General features: G+C 40.6%; 1 protein-coding gene across 1 annotated transcript in view; it reads left to right on the top strand.

Moving 5' to 3' along the window:
- The first annotated feature begins 812 nt into the window (after nt 1–812).
- Nucleotides 813–19,172, top strand: part of LOC139366648 (vasoactive intestinal peptide receptor 1b) — a 319,811-nt gene continuing 301,451 nt past the window's right edge. Inside the window, exon 1 of the mRNA XM_071104323.1 lies at nt 813–974. Coding sequence (XP_070960424.1) covers nt 918–974 — 57 coding nt within the window. The 5' untranslated portion in view covers nt 813–917. The remainder of the gene's footprint in view (nt 975–19,172) is intronic.

Raw genomic sequence — 19,172 nt, 5'->3', positions numbered from 1 at the left:
TGACATAATTTTCTGTAATTTTCCAAGCTGTTTAAAGGCACAGTCAACTTAGTGTATGTAAACTTCTGACCCACTGGAATTGTGATACATTGAATGATAAGTGAAATAATCTGTCTGTAAACAATTGTTGGAAAAATGACTTGTGTCATGCACAAAGTAGATGTCCTAACCGACTTGCCAAATCTATAGTTTGTTAACAAGAAATTTGTGGAGTGGTTAAAAAACAAGTTTTAAAAAAACTATTTTAATGACTCCAACCTAAGTGTATGTAAACTTCCGACTTCAACTGTATGTATTGGCCATTGAAAGGCTATGAAGTCATATCCAGTAGGATCAGTCCTACATGTATACAGTATTTCAATTGATCTTTTCAAGGATAAAATGAAATGTTTTTAAGTACTGTTTTGTTGTAGTGGGGACAGTAACATTAGCAATCAAAAATATATACTTTAAGGAAAATCTTTTGATATGTTGAAATGTTTATGTTTAGCTCACAAATATAATTTCAATGTATGCATTAAGATGTCTGTAATACAATAAACGTGGCAAAAACGAATGTAGACATTAATACATGTATTTCTATAGCTTTCTAAATATTTTTACAGTTCTAATACCAACATGTAGGTGCGGCTGCTTCAACACAGCGCCCCCTATGGGTCATCTAGTGTATATATAAACCATTACATTAAACTCTTCAGTGCGCAATGTGCACCGTCACCACGGAGCGGTTGTTGTGTACCACCGAGGAGAAGTTGTGTTCCACAGCCCGTCTGTCAAGCCGCTTCGCTGGGGCGAACTCTGCATAAAGAAAACTTTAATTTCAAATTGTTTGATGGAAACGTCCAGGAGTTTGGTTTGTGTCCAGGAGTTTGTAAAACATTAACGACATTCAAACGTGTCACCATTCAAATGACAGGATGGATGCTTCAGTTTATTTGAAATTTATATTGGTGGTCCGCTGCGCCATCTCCACGGTAAGTAGCCTGACCTATCGTACTCTAGTCTAAATGCACGGACTCTATTGAATTTATGATTCAACATATGTATGTGTGACAAATACGATATGCTTTGGCTTGATTTTGTTGAGTAAATAATATTCTGATAGTAGGCTAGACGACGTTCATTTTGACAGTAACGATGAGTAATATAATATAACTAGGTTACTAAGATTTTATGAGCATGTGTGGACACAGTACGGGCTGTAAATCATTAAGTAATTGTGAGTGTTGTTACCAATTACATTTGGTTTGTGTACATAACGAAATTGTTGGTAGGCTAATAACGTTAGGTAACCAAATGCGTATTTTGCGCGTAATTCATGTCCAATAACAGAATCTTATGGTTTGCCCGATAGCCTCAGGCACAGGCTTTGGTTCCATATACAGACTGTAAGATTTTTTTACAAAGCATGACCCGAACCTCCAGTCACGCCTCTCATGTCGTTAACAGTTCAGCCCTAACCTCGCGCCTCTCCCGGTGTTTCATGTCGGCGGCAGTTCAGGTCAAAACCTCTCGCCTCTCCCGGTTCAGCCCCAACCTATCCCGGTGCTTCTACTGGCCGCGGCTCCATCACACGGTGGTCGTGATATGAGTTACTGGTCCATCACGAGCTCTTTATAGTCGAGGACCCCCGAATAATACCGAGACTGCACCAGCATCCTTACCTCAGATGCTGCTGACTCTTCTCTTCTTTTCTATTTTCTTATGTCTCCAAATGTAACATATTCTCCTCTAAAGCCGTTTAGATGTTTTTCGTACTGTTCTGATCTCTCCTATTAAACCCTTTTTATTAAGGATGTATTAGGCTACTATAACTCTCTAACATACGAATTGACTGGCTCACTCAGTATATATTTACTGTTTTATGGATCATGTAGACATAAATACCCACTAGACCAGGTGTATTCAACTCTGACCCTACGAGGTATGGAGCCTGCTGGTTTTCTGTTCTACCTGATCATTAATTGCACCCACCTGGTGTCCCAGGTCTAAATCAGTCCTGGATTGGAGGAGAATATATTTTTTTAAAGCAGTGGAACTGGCTTTGAGGTCCAGATTTGAATTTGAAGGAATTAGTTAATGGTATGCCTTCACACCAAATAAGATATATTTGATAAAGTATAAAGTCCCATTGATATTCTTCTACACCTTTTCTACTGTCTGAGGGGTCTCATAGGCTGAATGGAAATGGTTCTACTGTGTCTGAGGGGTCTAATAGGCTGAAAAGAAATGGTTCTACTGTGTCTGAGGGGTCTAATAGGCTGAATATAAATTGATTGATCTAGAGATTTTACTGGTTCAATAACCAAATAATTGCCATCTGAATAAAGTATGGTATTTCCATTCAGCGAGGCGGCATAGCTGGATACTTTTATGTCCATTATTCTCCAAAATGACAATGGAGAGGACAGATAGGGTATTCAGTCTGAAGATACTGAGAAAAAATAACTATTTGAGGTATGAGAGCTGCTTTTAATATATGCATCTATATTACCATATACCATCCAAATACCAAAGCTATTACCATACAGAGAGAAGCCCTGCCTGCCTCTGTGAGAGAAGCTCTGCCTGGCTCTGTGAGAGAACCCTGTCTGGCTCTGTGAGAGAACCCTGTCTGGCTCTGTGAGAGAAGCCCTGGCTGGCTCTGAGAGAAGCCTTGCCTGGCTCTGTGAGAGAAGCCCTGCCTGGCTCTGTGAGAGAAGCCCTGCCTGGCTTTGTGAGAGAACCCTGCCTGGCTCTGTGCGAGAAGCCCTGCCTGGCTCTGAGAGAAGCCTTGCCTGGCTCTGTGAGAGAAGCCCTGCCTGACTCTGTGAGAGAACCCTGCCTGGCTCTGTGAGAGAAGCCCTGCCTGGCTCTGTGAGAGAAGCCCTGCCTGACTCTGTGAGAGAAGCCCTGCCTGACTCTGTGAGAGAAGCCCTGCCTGGCTCTATGAGGGAAGCCCTGCCTGGCTCTGTGAGAGAAGCCCTGCCTGACTCTGTGAGAGAACCCTGCCTGGCTCTGTGAGAGAAGCCCTGCCTGGCTCTATGAGGGAAGCCCTGCCTGGCTCTGTGCGAGAAGCCCTGCCTGGCTCTGAGAGAAGCCCTGCCTGGCTCTGTGAGAGAAGCCTGCCTGGCTCTGTGAGAGAAGCCCTGCCTGGCTCTGTGAGAGAACCCTGCCTGGCTCTGTGAGAGAAGCCCTGCCTGGCTCTGTGAGAGAAGCCCTGCCTGGCTCTGTGCGAGAAGCCCTGCCTGGCTCTGAGAGAAGCCCTGCCTGACTCTGAGAGAAGCCCTGCCTGACTCTGAGAGAAGCCTTGCCTGGCTCCGTGAGAGAACCCTGCCTGGCTCTGTGAGAGAAGCCCTGCCTGGCGCTGTGAGAGAAGCCCTGCCTGACTCTGTGAGAGAACCCTGCCTGGCTCTGTGAGAGAAGCCCTGCCTGGCTCTGTGAGAGAAGCCCTGCCTGGCTCTGTGCGAGAAGCCCTGCCTGGCTCTGAGAGAAGCCCTGCCTGACTCTGAGAGAAGCCCTGCCTGACTCTGAGAGAAGCCTTGCCTGGCTCCGTGAGAGAAGCCCTGCCTGGCTCTGTGAGAGAAGCCCTGCCTGGCTCCGTGAGAGAAGCCCTGCTTGACTCTGAGAGAAGCCTTGCCTGGCTCCGTGAGAGAAGCCCTGCCTGGCTCTGTGAGAGAAGCCCTGCCTGGCTCTGTGAGAGAAGCCCTGCCTGGCTCCGTGAGAGAAGCCCTGCTTGACTCTGAGAGAAGCCTTGCCTGGCTCCGTGAGAGAAGCCCTGCCTGGCTCTGTGAGAGAAGCCTTGACTGGCTCCGTGAGAGAAACTCTGCTAATGCCTCTGATCTGGCGGACTCACTAAACACAAATGCTTAGTTTGTAAATTACGTCTGAGTTTGCCCCTGGCTATCAATGAAAAATAACATTGTGCCATCTGGTTTGCTTAATATAAGGAATTTGAAATTATTTATAGCATATACTTTTACTTTTGATATTTAAGTATATTTAAAACCAAATACGTTTTGACTTTAAATCCAGAAGTATTTTACTGGGTGACTTTCACTTTCACAGTTTTACACACTTTATATATACGCTGGGTGTACAAAACATTAGGAACACTTTCTTAATATTGAGTGCCACCCCCTTTTTGCCCTCAGAACAGCCTCAATTTCTTGAGTTACGGACTCTACAAGGTGTTGAAAGCGTTCCACACGGATGCTAGTCCATGTTGACTCCAATGCTTCCCACAGTTGTGTCAAGTTGGCTGGATGTCATTTGGGTGTTGGACCATTCTTGATACACACGGGAAACTGTTGATAATGAAAAGCCAATCAGAGTTGCAGTTCTTGACACACTCAAACACTCCTGGCACCTTCTACCAAACCCCGTTCAAAGGCAATTACATTTGTCTTGTCCATTCACCCTCTGAATGGCATATACACAATCCATGTCTGAATTGTCTCAAGGCTTAAAAATCCTTCTTTAACTTGTCTCCTCCCCTTCATCTACACTGATTGAAGTGGATTTAACAAATTACATCAATAAGGGCTCCTAGCTTTCACCTGGACTCACCTGGTCAGTCTGTGTCATAGAAAGAGCAGATGTAAATAAAGGTTAAATAAAATACAATGAATGATTCAAATTTTTTGTAAACTCGGTGTACTAATGTTTGGGAAAAAATCGGTACAGTTACATATCGGGATATCATTTTTCTTCTCATGGTTCAATCTGGTCACTCTGCATCAGACATGTTGAGAAATATGTTTGGAACATGGAAACACAATAAAATCACAATATTGAATCGAAAATGATATAGAGTACCAGTCAAAAGTTTGTACACACATACTCATTCAAGGGTTTTTCTTTATTTTTTTAACTTAAAAAAACAAAACAATTTTCTACATTGCAATAGAGTGTGAAAAGCTGTCATCAAGGCAACGGGTGGCTACTTTGAAGAATCTGAAATATAAAATATATTTTGAATTGTTTAACACTTTTTTGGTTACGACATGATTCCATATGTGTTGTTTCATAGTTTTGATGTCTTCACTATTATTCTACAATGTAGAAAATAGTAAAAATAAAGAAAAACCCTTGAATGAGTAGGTGTGTCCAAACTTTTGACTGGTCCTGTATAATCATGAAAATCGCAATATATATTGTATTGGCACATAAGTATGGTGATAATATGGTATGGTGAGGTTCCTCAGTTTGGTGATAATATGGTATGGTGAGGCCTCTCAGTATGGTGATAATATGGTATGGTGAGGTCTCTCAGTATGGTGATAATATGGTATGGTGATAATATGGTATGGTGAGGTCTCTCAGTATGGCAATAATATGGTATGGTGATAATATGGAATGGTGATAATATGGTATGGTGGTAATATGGTATGGCGAGGTCCCTCAGTATGGTGATAATATGGTATGGTGATAATATGGTATGGTGAGGTCTCTCAGTATGGTGATAATATGGTATGGTGAGGTTCCTCAGTTTGGTGATAATATGGTATGGTGAGGCCTCTCAGTATGGTGATAATATGGTATGGTGAGGTCTCAGTATGGTGATAATATGGTATGGTGAGGTCTCTCAGTATGGTGATAATATGGTATGGTGATAATATGGTATGGTGATAATATGGTATGGTGGTAATATGGTATGGTGAGGTCCCTCAGTATGGTGATAATATGGTATGGTGATAATATGGTATGGTGAGGTCTCTCAGTATGGTGATAATATGGTATGGTGAGGTTCCTCAGTTTGGTGATAATGTGGTATGGTGAGGCCTCTCAGTATGGTGATAATATGGTATGGTGAGGTCTCTCAGTATGGTGATAATATGGTATGGTGAGGTCCCTCAGTATGGTGATAATATGATATGGTGATAATATGGTATGGTGGTAATATGGTATGGTGAGGTCTCTCAGTATGGTGATAATATGGTATGGTGATAATATGGTATGGTGAGGTCTCTCAGTATGGTGATAATATGGTATGGTGATAATATGGTATGGCGAGGCCTCTCAGTATGGTGATAATATGGTACGGTGAGGTCTCTCAGTGTGGTGATAATATGGTATGGTGAGGCCTCTCAGTGTGGTGATAATATGGTATGGTGATAATATGGTATGGTGGTAATATGGTATGGTGATAATGTTATGGTGACGTCTCTCAGTATTGTGGTAATATGGTATGGTGGTAATATGGTATGGTGATAATATGGTATGGTGAGGTCTCAGTGTGGTGATAATATGGTATGGTGAGGTCCCTCAGTGTGGTGATACTATGATATTGTGATAATATGGTATGGTGAGGTCTCTCAGTGTGGTGATAATATGGTATGGTGAGATCTCTCAGTGTGGTGATACTATGGTATGGTGGTAATAAGGTATGGTGAGGTCTCTCAGTATGGTGATAATATGGTATGGTGATAATATGGTATGGTGAGGTCCCTCAGTATGGTGATAATATGGTATGGTGATAATATGGTATGGTGGATCCCTCACTATGGTGATAATATGGTATGGTGATAATATGCTATGGTGATAATATGGTATGGTGATAATATGGTATGGTGAGGTCCCTCAGTATGGTGATAATATGATATGGTGATAATATGGTATGGGGATAATATGGTATGGTGAGGTCCCTCACTATGGTGATAATATGGTATGGTGATGTCCCTCACTATGGTGATAATATGGTATGGTGATGATATGGCATGGTGAGGTCCCTCAGTATGGTGATAATATGGTATGGTGAGGTCTCTCAGTATGGTGATAATATGGAATGATGATAATATGGTATGGTGGTAATATGGTATGGTGAGGTCCCTCAGTATGGTGATAATATGGTATGGTGATAATATGGTATGGTGGTAATATGGTATGGTGAGGTCTCTCAGTATGGTGATAATGTTATGGTGACGTCTCTCAGTATTGTGGTAATATGGTATGGTGGTAATATGGTATGGTGATAATATGGTATGGTGAGGTCTCAGTGTGGTGATAATATGGTATGGTGAGGTCCCTCAGTGTGGTGATACTATGATATTGTGATAATATGGTATGGTGAGGTTTCTCAGTGTGGTGATAATATTGTATAGTGAGATCTCTCAGTGTGGTGATACTATGGTATGGTGGTAATAAGGTATGGTGAGGTCTCTCAGTATGGTGATAATAAGGTATGGTGATAATATGGTATGGTGAGGTCTCTCAGTATGGTGATAATATGGTATTCTGATAATATGGTATGGTGAGGTCCCTTAGTATGGTGATAATATGGTATGGTGATAATATGGTATGGTGAGGTCTCTCAGTATGCTGATAATATGGTATGGTGATAAAATGGTATGGTTCTACACTGTGGTATGGTGAGATCCCTCACTATGGTGAGGTCCCTCACTATGGTGATAATATGGTATGTTGATAATTTGGTATGGTGAGGTCTCTCAGTATGCTGATAATATGGTATGGTGATAAAATGGTATGGTTCTACACTGTGGTATGGTGAGATCCCTCACTATGGTGATAATATGGTATGCTGATAATATGGTATGGTGAGGTCCCACAGTATCGTGATAATATGGTATGGTGAGGTCTCTCAGTATGGCAATAAAATGGTATGGTGATAATATGGTATGGTTATGATATGGTATGGTGAGGTCCCTCAGTATGGTGATAATATGGTATGGTGAGGTCCCTCAGTATGGTGATAATATGGTGTGGTGAGGTCTCTCAGTATGCTGATAATATGGTATGGTGATATTTTGGTATGGTGAGGTCTCTCAGTATGGTGATAATATGGTATGGTGATAATATGGTATGGTGGTAATATGGTATGGTGAGGTCTCTCAGTATGGTGATAATATGTTATGGTGAGTTCTCTCAGTATGGTGATAATATGGTATGGTGATAATATGGTCTGGTGAGGTCTCTCAGTATGGTGATAATATGTTATGGTGATAATATGGTATGGTGATGATATGGTATGGTGAGGTCCCTCAGTATGGTGATAATATGGTATGTTGAGGTCCCTCAGTATGGTGATAATATGGTGTGGTGAGGTCTCTCAGTATGCTGATAATATGGTATGGTGATATTTTGGTATGGTGAGGTCTCTCAGTATGGTGATAATATGGTATGGTGATAATATGGTATGGTGATAATATGGTATGGTGGTAATATGGTATGGTGAGGTCTCTCAGTATGGTGATAATATGTTATGGTGAGGTCTCTCAGTATGGTGATAATATGGTATGGTGATAATATGGTCTGGTGAGGTCTCTCAGTATGGTGATAATATGTTATGGTGATAATATGGTATGGTGAGGTCTCTCAGTATGGTGATAATATGGTATGTTGAGGTCTCTCAGTTTGGTGATAATATGGTATGGTGGTAATATGGTATGGTGATAATATGGTATGTTGAGGTCTCTCAGTGTGGTGATAATATGGTATGGTGATAATATGGTATGGTGATAATATGGTTTGGTGATAATATGGTATAGTGAGGTCTCTCATTGTGGTGATAATATGGTATGTTGAGGTCTCTCAGTATGGTGATAATATGGTATGTTGAGGTCTCTCAGTATGGTGATAATATGGTATGGTGGTAATATGGTATGGTGAGGTCTCTCAGTATGGCAATAATATGGTATGGTGATAATATGGTATGGTGATGATATGGCATGGTGAGGTCCCTCAGTATGGTGATAATATGGTATGATGAGGTCTCTCAGTATGGTGATAATATGGAATGGTGATAATATGGTATGGTGGTAATATGGTATGGCGAGGTCCCTCAGTATGGTGATAATATGGTATGGTGATAAAATGGTATGATTAGGCCTCTCAGTATGGTGATAAAATGGTATGGTGAGGCCTCTCAGTATGGTGATAATATGGTATGGTGAGGTCTCTCAGTATGGTGATAATATGGTATGGTGAGATCTCTCAGTATGGTGATAATATGGTATGGTGATAAAATGGTATGGTGAGGCCTCTCAGTGTGGTGATAATATGGTATGGTGAGATCTCTCAGTGTGGTGATACTATGGTATGGTGAGGTCTCTCAGTATGGTGATAATGTTATGGTGACGTCTCTCAGTATTGTGGTAATATGGTATGGTGATAATATGGTATGGTGAGGTCTCAGTTTGGTGATAATATGGTATGGTGAGGTCCCTCAGTGTGGTGATACTATGATATTGTGATAATATGGGATGGTGAGGTCTCTCAGTGTGGTGATTATATGGTATGGTGAGATCTCTCAGTGTGGTGATACTATGGTATGGTGGTAATATGGTATGGTGAGGTCTCTCAGTATGGTGATAATATGGTATGGTGATAATATGGTATGGTGAGGTCTCTCAGTATGGTGATAATATGGTATGGTGAGGTCTCTCAGTATGGTGATGATATGGTATGTTGACGTCTCTCAGTTTGGTGATAATATGGTATGGTGATAATATGGTATGATGATGATATGGCATGGTGAGGTCCCTCAGTATGGTGATAATATGGTATGGTGAGGTCTCTCAGTATGGTGATAATATGGAATGGTGATAATATGGTATGGTGGTAATATGGTATGGCGAGGTCCCTCAGTATGGTGATAATATGGTATGGTGATAATATGGTATGGTGAGGTCTCTCAGTATGGTGATAATATGGTATGGTGAGATCTCTCAGTATGGTGATAATATGGTATGGTGATAAAATGGTATGGTGAGGCTACTCAGTATGGTGATAATATGGTACGGTGAGGTCTCTCAGTGTGGTGATAATATGGTATGGTGAGGCCTCTCAGTGTGGTGATAATATGGTATGGTGAGATCTCTCAGTGTGGTTATACTATGATATGGTGAGGTCTCTCAGTATGGTGATAATGTTATGGTGACGTCTCTAGGTATTGTGGTAATATGGTATGGTGATAATATGGTATGGTGATAATATGGTATGGGGAGGTCTCAGTTTGGTGATAATATGGTATGGTGAGGGCCCTCAGTGTGGTGATACTATGATATTGTGATAATATGGTATGGTGAGGTCTCTCAGTGTGGTGATTGAATGGTATGGTGAGATCTCTCAGTGTGGTGATACTATGGTATGGTGGTAATATGGTATGGTGAGGTCTCTCAGTATGGTGATAATATGGTATGGTGATAATATGGTATGGTGAGGTCTCAGTTTAGTGATAATATGGTATTCTGATAATATGGTATGGTGAGGTCCCTCAGTATGGTGATAATATGGTATGGTGATAATATGGTATGGTGAGATCTCTCAGTATGGTGATAATATGGTATGGTGATAAAATGGTATGGTGAGGCCTCTCAGTATGGTGATAATATGGTACGATGAGGTCTCTCAGTGTGGTGATAATATGGTATGGTGAGGCCTCTCAGTGTGGTGATAATATGGTATGGTGAGATCTCTCAGTGTGGTGATACTATGGTATGGTGAGGTCTCTCAGTATGGTGATAATGTTATGGTGATAATATGGTATGGTGATAATATGGTATGGTGAGGTCTCAGTTTAGTGATAATATGGTATTCTGATAATATGGTATGGTGAGGTCCCTCAGTATGGTGATAATATGGTATGGTGGGTCCCTCACTATGGTGATAATATGTTATGGTGATAATATGCTATGGTGATAATATGGTATGGTGAGGTCCCTCACTATGGTGATAATATGGTATGGTGGTAATTTGGTATGGTGAGGTCTCTCAGTATGCTGATAATATGGTATGGTGATGACATGGTGTGGTTCTACACTGTGGTATGGTGAGGTCCCTCACTATGGTGAGGTCCCTCACTATGGTGATAATATGGTATGGTGATAAGATGGTATGTTGATAATATGGTATGGTGAGGTCTTTCAGTATGCTGATAATGTGGTATGGTGATAAGATGGTATGGTGATAATATGGTATGGTGAGGTCTCTCAGTATGGTGATAATATGGTATGGTGATGATATGGTATGGTGATGATATGGTATGGTGAGGTCCCTCAGTATCGTGATAATTTGGTATGATGAGGTCTCTCAGTATGGCAATAATATGGTATGGTGATAATATGGTATGGTTTGTAAATATGGTTTGGTGATAATATGGTATAGTGAGGTCTCATTGTGGTGATAATATGGTATGTTGAGGTCTCTCAGTATGGTGATAATATGTTATGGTGGTAATATGGTATGTTGAGGTCTCTCAGTATGGTGATAATATGGTATGGTGATAATATGGTATGGTGATAATATGATTTGGTGATGATATGGTATGGTGAGGTCCCTCAGTATCGTGATAATATGGTATGGTGAAGTCTCTCAGTATGGCAATAATATGGTATGGTGATAATATGGTATGGTGATGATATGGTATAGTGAGGTCTCTCATTGTGGTGATAATATGGTATGTTGAGGTCTCTCAGTATGGTGATAATATGGTATGGTGATAATATGGTATGGTGATAATATGGTATGGTGATGATATGGTATGGTGAGGTCCCTCAGTATCGTGATAATATGGTATGGTGAGGTCTCTCAGTATGGCAATAATATGGTATGGTGATATTATGGTATGGTGAGGTCCCTCAGTATGGTGATAATATGGTATGGTGAGGTCCCTCAGTATGGTGATAATATGGTGTGGTGAGGTCTCTCAGTATGCTGATAATATGGTATGGTGATATTTTGGTATGGTGAGGTCTCTCAGTATGGTGATAATATGGTATGGTGATAATATGGTATGGTGATAATATGGTATGGTGGTAATATGGTATGGTGAGGTCTCTCAGTATGGTGATAATATGTTATGGTGAGGTCTCTCAGTATGGTGATAATATGGTATGGTGATAATATGGTCTGGTGAGGTCTCTCAGTATGGTGATAATATGGTATGGTGATAATATGGTATGGTGAGGTCTCTCAGTATGGTGATAATATGGTATGGTGAGTTCTCTCAGTATGGTGATGATATGGTATGTTGAGGTCTCTCAGTTTGGTGGTAATATGGTATGGTGATAATATGGTATGTTGAGGTCTCTCAGTATGGTGATAATATGGTATGGTGATAATATGGTTTGGTGATAATATGGTATAGTGAGGTCTCTCATTGTGGTGATAATATGGTATGTTGAGGTCTCTCAGTATGGTGATAATATGGTATGGTGGTAATATGGTATGTTGAGGTCTCTCAGTATGGTGATAATATGGTATGGTGCGGTCTCTCAGTATGGCAATAATATGGTATGGTGATAATATGGTATGGTGATGATATGGCATGGTGAGGTCCCTCAGTATGGTGATAATATGGTATGGTGAGATCTCTCAGTATGGTGATAATATGGTATGTTGAAAAATATAGTATGGTGAGGCCTCTCAGTATGGTGATAATATGGTATGGTGAGGCCTCTCAGTGTGGTGATAATATGGTATGGTGAGATCTCTGTGTGGTGATACTATGGTATGGTGAGGTCTCTCAGTATGGTGATAATGTTATGGTGACGTCTCTCAGTATTGTGGTAATATGGTATGGTGATAATATGGTATGGTGAGGTCCCTCAGTGTGGTGATACTATGATATTGTGATAATATGGTAAGGTGAGGTCTCTCAGTATGGTGATAATATGGTATGGTGATAATATGGTATGGTGAGGTCTCAGTATAGTGATAATATGGTATTCTGATAATATGGTATGGTGAGGTCCCTCAGTTTGGTGATAATATGGTATGGTGGGTCCCTCACTATGGTGATAATATGGTATGGTGATAATATGCTATGGTGAGGTCTCTCAGTATGCTGATAATATGGTATGGTGATAAAATGGTATGGTTCTACACTTTGGTATGGTGAGGTCCCTCACTATGGTGATAATATGGTATGGTGATAATATGGTATGGTGATGATTTGGTATGGTGAGGTCTCTCAGTATGCTGATAATATGGTATGGTGATAAAATGGTATGGTTCTACACTTTGGTATGGTGAGGTCCCTCACTATGGTGATAATATGGTATGGTGATAAGATGGTATGTTGATAATATGGTATGGTGAGGTCTTTCAGTATGCTGATAATGTGGTATGGTGATAATATGATATGGTGAGGTCTCTCAGTATGGTGATAATATGGTATGGTGATGATATGGTATGGTGAGGTCCCTCAGTATCGTGATAATATGGTATGGTGAGGTCTCTCAGTATGGCAATAATATGGTATGGTGATAATATGGTATGGTGATGATATGGAATGGTGAGGTCCCTCAGTACGGTGATGATATGGTGTGGTGAGGTCTCTCAGTATGGTGATAAAATGGTATGGTTCTACACTTTGGTATGGTGAGGTCCCTCACTATGGTGATAATATGGTATGGTGATAAGATGGTATGTTGATAATATGGTATGGTGAGGTCTTTCAGTATGCTGATAATGTGGTATGGTGATAATATGATATGGTGAGGTCTCTCAGTATGGTGATAATATGGTATGGTGATGATATGGTATGGTGAGGTCCCTCAGTATCGTGATAATATGGTATGGTGAGGTCTCTCAGTATGGCAATAATATGGTATGGTGATAATATGGTATGGTGATGATATGGTATGGTGAGGTCCCTCAGTACGGTGATGATATGGTGTGGTGAGGTCTCTCAGTATGCTGATAATATGGTATGGTGATAATTTGGTATGGTGAGGTCTCTCAGTATGGTGATAATATGGTATGGTGAGGTCTCTCAGTATGGTGATGATATGGTATGTTGAGGTCTCTCAGTTTGGTGATAATATGGTATGGTGATAATATGGTATGATGAGGACCCTCAGTATGGTGATTATATGGTATGGTGGTAATATGGTATGGTGATAATATGGTATGGTGAGGTCTCTCAGTATGGTGATAATATGTTACGGTGAGGTCTCTCAGTATTGTGGTAATATGGTATGGTGGTAATATGGTATGGTGAGGTCTCAGTGTGGTGATAATATGGTATGTTGAGGTCCCTCAGTGTGGTGATACTATGGTATTGTGATAATATGGTATGGTGTGGTCTCTCAGTGTGGTGATAATATGGTATGGTGAGATCTCTGTGTGGTGATAATATGGTATGGTGAGATCTCTGTGTGGTGATAATATGGTATGGTGATAATATGGTCTGGTGAGGTCTCTCAGTATGGTGATAATATGGTATGGTGATAATATGGTATGGTGAGGTCTCTCAGTATGGTGATAATATGGTATGGTGAGGACCCTCAGTATGGTGATTATATGGTATGGTGATAATATTGTATGGTGATAATATGGTATGGTGATAATATGGTTTGGTGATAATATAATATAGTGAGGTCTCTCATTGTGGCGATAATATGGTATGTTGAGGTCTCTCAGTATGGTGATAATATGGTATGGTGGTAATATGGTATGTTGAGGTCTCTCAGTATGGTGATAATATGGTATGGTGGTAATATGGTATGGTGATGATATGGCATGGTGAGGTCCCTCAGTATGGTGATAATATGGTATGGTGAGGTCCCTCAGTATGGTGATAATATGGTGTGGTGAGGTCTCTCAGTATGCTGATAATATGGTATGGTGATATTTTGGTATGGTGAGGTCTCTCAGTATGGCAATAATATGGTATGGTGATAATATGGTATGGTGATGATATGGCATGGTGAGGTCCCTCAGTATGGTGATAATATGGTATGGTGAGGTCTCTCAGTATGGTGATAATATGGAATGGTGATAATATGGTATGGTGTTAATATGGTATGGCGAGGTCCCTCAGTATGGTGATAATATGGTATGGTGATAATATGGTATGGTGAGGTCTCTCAGTATGGTGATAATATGGTATGGTGAGATCTCTCAGTATGGTGATAATATGGTATGGTGATAAAATGGTATGGTTAGGCCTCTCAGTATGGTGATAATATGGTACGGTGAGGTCTCTCAGTGTGGTGATAATATGGTATGGTGAGGCCTCTCAGTGTGGTGATAATATGGTATGGTGAGATCTCTCAGTGTGGTGATACTATGGTATGGTGACGTCTCTCAGTATTGTGGTAATATGGTATGGTGATAATATGGTATGGTGAGGTCTCAGTTTGGTGATAATATGGTATGGTGGGGTCCCTCAGTGTGGTGATACTATGATATTGTGATAATATGGTATGGTGAGATCTCTCAGTGTGGTGATACAATGGTATTCTGATAATATGGTATTGTGAGGTCCCTCAGTATGGTGATAATATGGTATGGTGATAATATGGTATGGTGGGTCCCTCACTATGGTGATAATATGGTATGGTGATAATATGCTATGGTGATAATATGGTATGGTGAGGTCCCTCACTATGGTGATAATATGGTATGGTGATAATTTGGTATGGTGAGGTCTCTCAGTATGCTGATAATATGGTATGGTGATAAAATGGTATGGTTCTACACTGTGGTATGGTGAGGTCCCTCACTATGGTGATAATATGGTATGGTGATAATATGGTATGGTGGGTCCCTCACTATGGTGATAATATGGTATGGTGATAATATGCTATGGTGATAATATGGTATGGTGAGGTCCCTCACTATGGTGATAATATGGTATGGTGATAATTTGGTATGGTGAGGTCTCTCAGTATGCTGATAATATGGTATGGTGATAAAATGGTATGGTTCTACACTGTGGTATGGTGAGGTCCCTCACTATGGTGATAATATGGTATGGTGATAAGATGGTATGTTGATAATATGGTATGGTGAGGTCTCTCAGGATGGCAATAATATGGTATGGTGATAATATGGCATGGTGATGATATGGTATGGTGAGGTCCCTCAGTATGGTGATAATATGGTATGGTGAGGTCCCTCAGTATGGTGATAATATGGTGTGGTGAGGTCTCTCAGTATGCTGATAATATGGTATGGTGATAATTTGGTATGGTGAGGTCTCTCAGTATGGTGATAATATCGTATGGTGATAATATGGTATGGTGAGGTCTCTCAGTATGTTGACAATATGGTATGGTGAGGTCTCTCAGTATGGTGATGATATGGTATGTTGAGGTCTCTCAGTTTGGTGATAATATGGTTTGGTGATAATATGGTATGGTGGTAATATGGTATGGTGAGGTCTCTCAGTATGGTGCTAATATGTTACGGTGAGGTCTCTCAGTATTGTGGTAATATGGTATGGTGGTAATATGGTATGGTGAGGTCTCAGTGTGGTGATAATATGGTATGTTGAGGTCCCTCAGTGTGGTGATACTATGGTATTGTGATAATATGGTATGGTCTCTCAGTGTGGTGATAATATGGTATGGTGAGATCTCTGTGTGGTGATAATATGGTATGGTGAGATCTCTCTGTAGTGATAATATGGTATGGTGATAATATGGTCTGGTGAGGTCTCTCAGTATGGTGATAATATGGTATGGTGATAATATGGTATGGTGAGGTCCCTCAATATGGTGATAATATGGTATTGTGGTAATATGGTATGGTGATGATATGGTATGGTGAGAATATGGTATGGTGATTTCTCTCAGTATGGTGATAATATGGTATGGTGATAATATGGTATGGTGGTAATATGGTATGGTAAGGTCTCTCAGTATGGTGATAATATGGTATGGTGATAATGTGGTCTGGGTTAGGTCTCTCAGTATGGTGATAATATGGTATGGTGAGGTCCTTCAGTATGGTGATAATATGGTCTGGTGAGGTCTCTCAGTAGGTTGATAATATGGTATGATGATAATATGGTATGGTGGTAATCTGGTATTTTGAGGTCTCTCAGTATGGTGATAATATGGTTTGGTGAGGTCTCTCAGTGTGGTGATAATATGGTATGGTGAGATCTCAGTGTGGTGATACTATGGTATGGTGAGGTCTCTCAGTATGGTGATAATGTTATGGTGACGTCTCTCAGTATTGTGGTAATATGGTATGGTGATAATATGGTATGGTGAGGTCTCAGTTTGGTGATAATATGGTATGGTGAGGTCCCTCAGTGTGGTGATACTATGATATTGTGATAATATGGTATGGTGAGGTCTCTCAGTGTGGTGATACTATGGTATGGTGGTAATATGGTATGGTGAGGTCTCTCAGTATGGTGATAATATGGTATGGTGATAATATGGTATGGTGAGGTCTCAGTATAGTGATAATATGGTATTCTGATAATATGGTATGGTGAGGTCCCTCAGTATTTTGATAATATGGTATGGTGATAATATGGTATGGTGGGTCCCTCACTATGGTGATAATATGGTATGGTGATAATATGCTATGGTGATAATATGGTATGGTGAGGTCCCTCACTATGGTGATAATATGGTATGGTGATAATATGGTATGGTGGGGTCCCTCACTATGGTGATAATATGGTATGGTGATAATTTGGTATGGTGAGGTCTCTCAGTATGCTGATAATATGGTATGGTGATAAAATGGTATGGTTCTACACTGTGGTATGGTGAGGTCCCTCACTATGGTGAGGTCCCTCACTATGGTGATAATATGGTATGGTGAGGTCTTTCAGTATGCTGATAATGTGGTATGGTGATGATATGGTATGGTGATGATATGGTATGGTGAGGTCCCTCAGTATCGTGATAATATGGTATGGTGAGGTCTCTCAGTATGGCAATAATATGGTATGGTGATAATATGGTATGGTGATGATATGATATGGTGAGGTCTCTCAATATGGTGATAATATGGTATTGTGAGATCTCTCAGTATGGTGATAATATGGTATGGTGATAATATGGTATGGTGAGGCCTCTCAGTGTGGTGATAATATGGTATGGTGAGATCTCTGTGTGGTGATACTATGGTATGGTGAGGTCTCTCAGTATGGTGATAATGTTATGGTGACGTCTCTCAGTATTGTGGTAATATGGTATGGTGATAATATGGTATGGTGAGGTCTCTCAGTATGGCAATAATATGGTATGGTGATAATATGGTATGGTGATGATATGATATGGTGAGGTCTCTCAATATGGTGATAATATGGTATTGTGAGATCTCTCAGTATGGTGATAATATGGTATGGTGATAAAATGGTATGGTGATAATATGGTATGGTGAGGCCTCTCAGTGTGGTGATAATATGGTATGGTGAGATCTCTGTGTGGTGATACTATGGTATGGTGAGGTCTCTCAGTATGGTGATAATGTTATGGTGACGTCTCTCAGTATTGTGGTAATATGGTATGGTGATAATATGGTATGGTGAGGTCCCTCAGTGTGGTGATACTATGATATTGTGATAATATGGTAAGGTGAGGTGTCTCAGTATGGTGATAATATGGTATGGTGAGGTCTCAGTATAGTGATAATATGGTATTCTGATAATATGGTATGGTGAGGTCCCTCAGTGTGGTGATAATATGGTATGGTGATAATATGGTATGGTGGGTCCCTCACTATGGTGATAATATGGTATGGTGATAATATGCTATGGTGATAATATGGTATGGTGAGGTCCCTCACTATGGTGATAATATGGTATGGTGATAATATGGTATGGTGGGGTCCCTCACTATGGTGATAATATGGTATGGTGATAATTTGGTATGGTGAGGTCTCTCAGTATGCTGATAATATGGTATGGTGATAAAATGGTATGGTTCTACACTGTGGTATGGTGAGGTCCCTCACTATGGTGAGGTCCCTCACTATGGTGATAATATGGTATGGTGAGGTCTTTCAGTATGCTGATAATGTGGTATGGTGATGATATGGTATGGTGAGGTCTCTCAGTATGGCAATAATATGGTATGGTGATAATATGGTATGGTGATGATATGATATGGTGAGGTCTCTCAATATGGTGATAATATGGTATTGTGAGATCTCTCAGTATGGTGATAATATGGTATGGTGATAAAATGGTATGGTGATAATATGGTATGGTGAGGCCTCTCAGTGTGGTGATAATATGGTATGGTGAGATCTCTGTGTGGTGATACTATGGTATGGTGAGGTCTCTCAGTATGGTGATAATGTTATGGTGACGTCTCTCAGTATTGTGGTAATATGGTATGGTGATAATATGGTATGGTGAGGTCCCTCAGTGTGGTGATACTATGATATTGTGATAATATGGTAAGGTGAGGTGTCTCAGTATGGTGATAATATGGTATGGTGAGGTCTCAGTATAGTGATAATATGGTATTCTGATA

Source organism: Oncorhynchus clarkii, chromosome 15 (assembly GCF_045791955.1).
Source record: "Oncorhynchus clarkii lewisi isolate Uvic-CL-2024 chromosome 15, UVic_Ocla_1.0, whole genome shotgun sequence".
Classification (NCBI taxonomy): Eukaryota; Metazoa; Chordata; class Actinopteri; order Salmoniformes; family Salmonidae; genus Oncorhynchus; species Oncorhynchus clarkii.
This window is presented reverse-complemented; position numbering and strand designations above follow the sequence as displayed.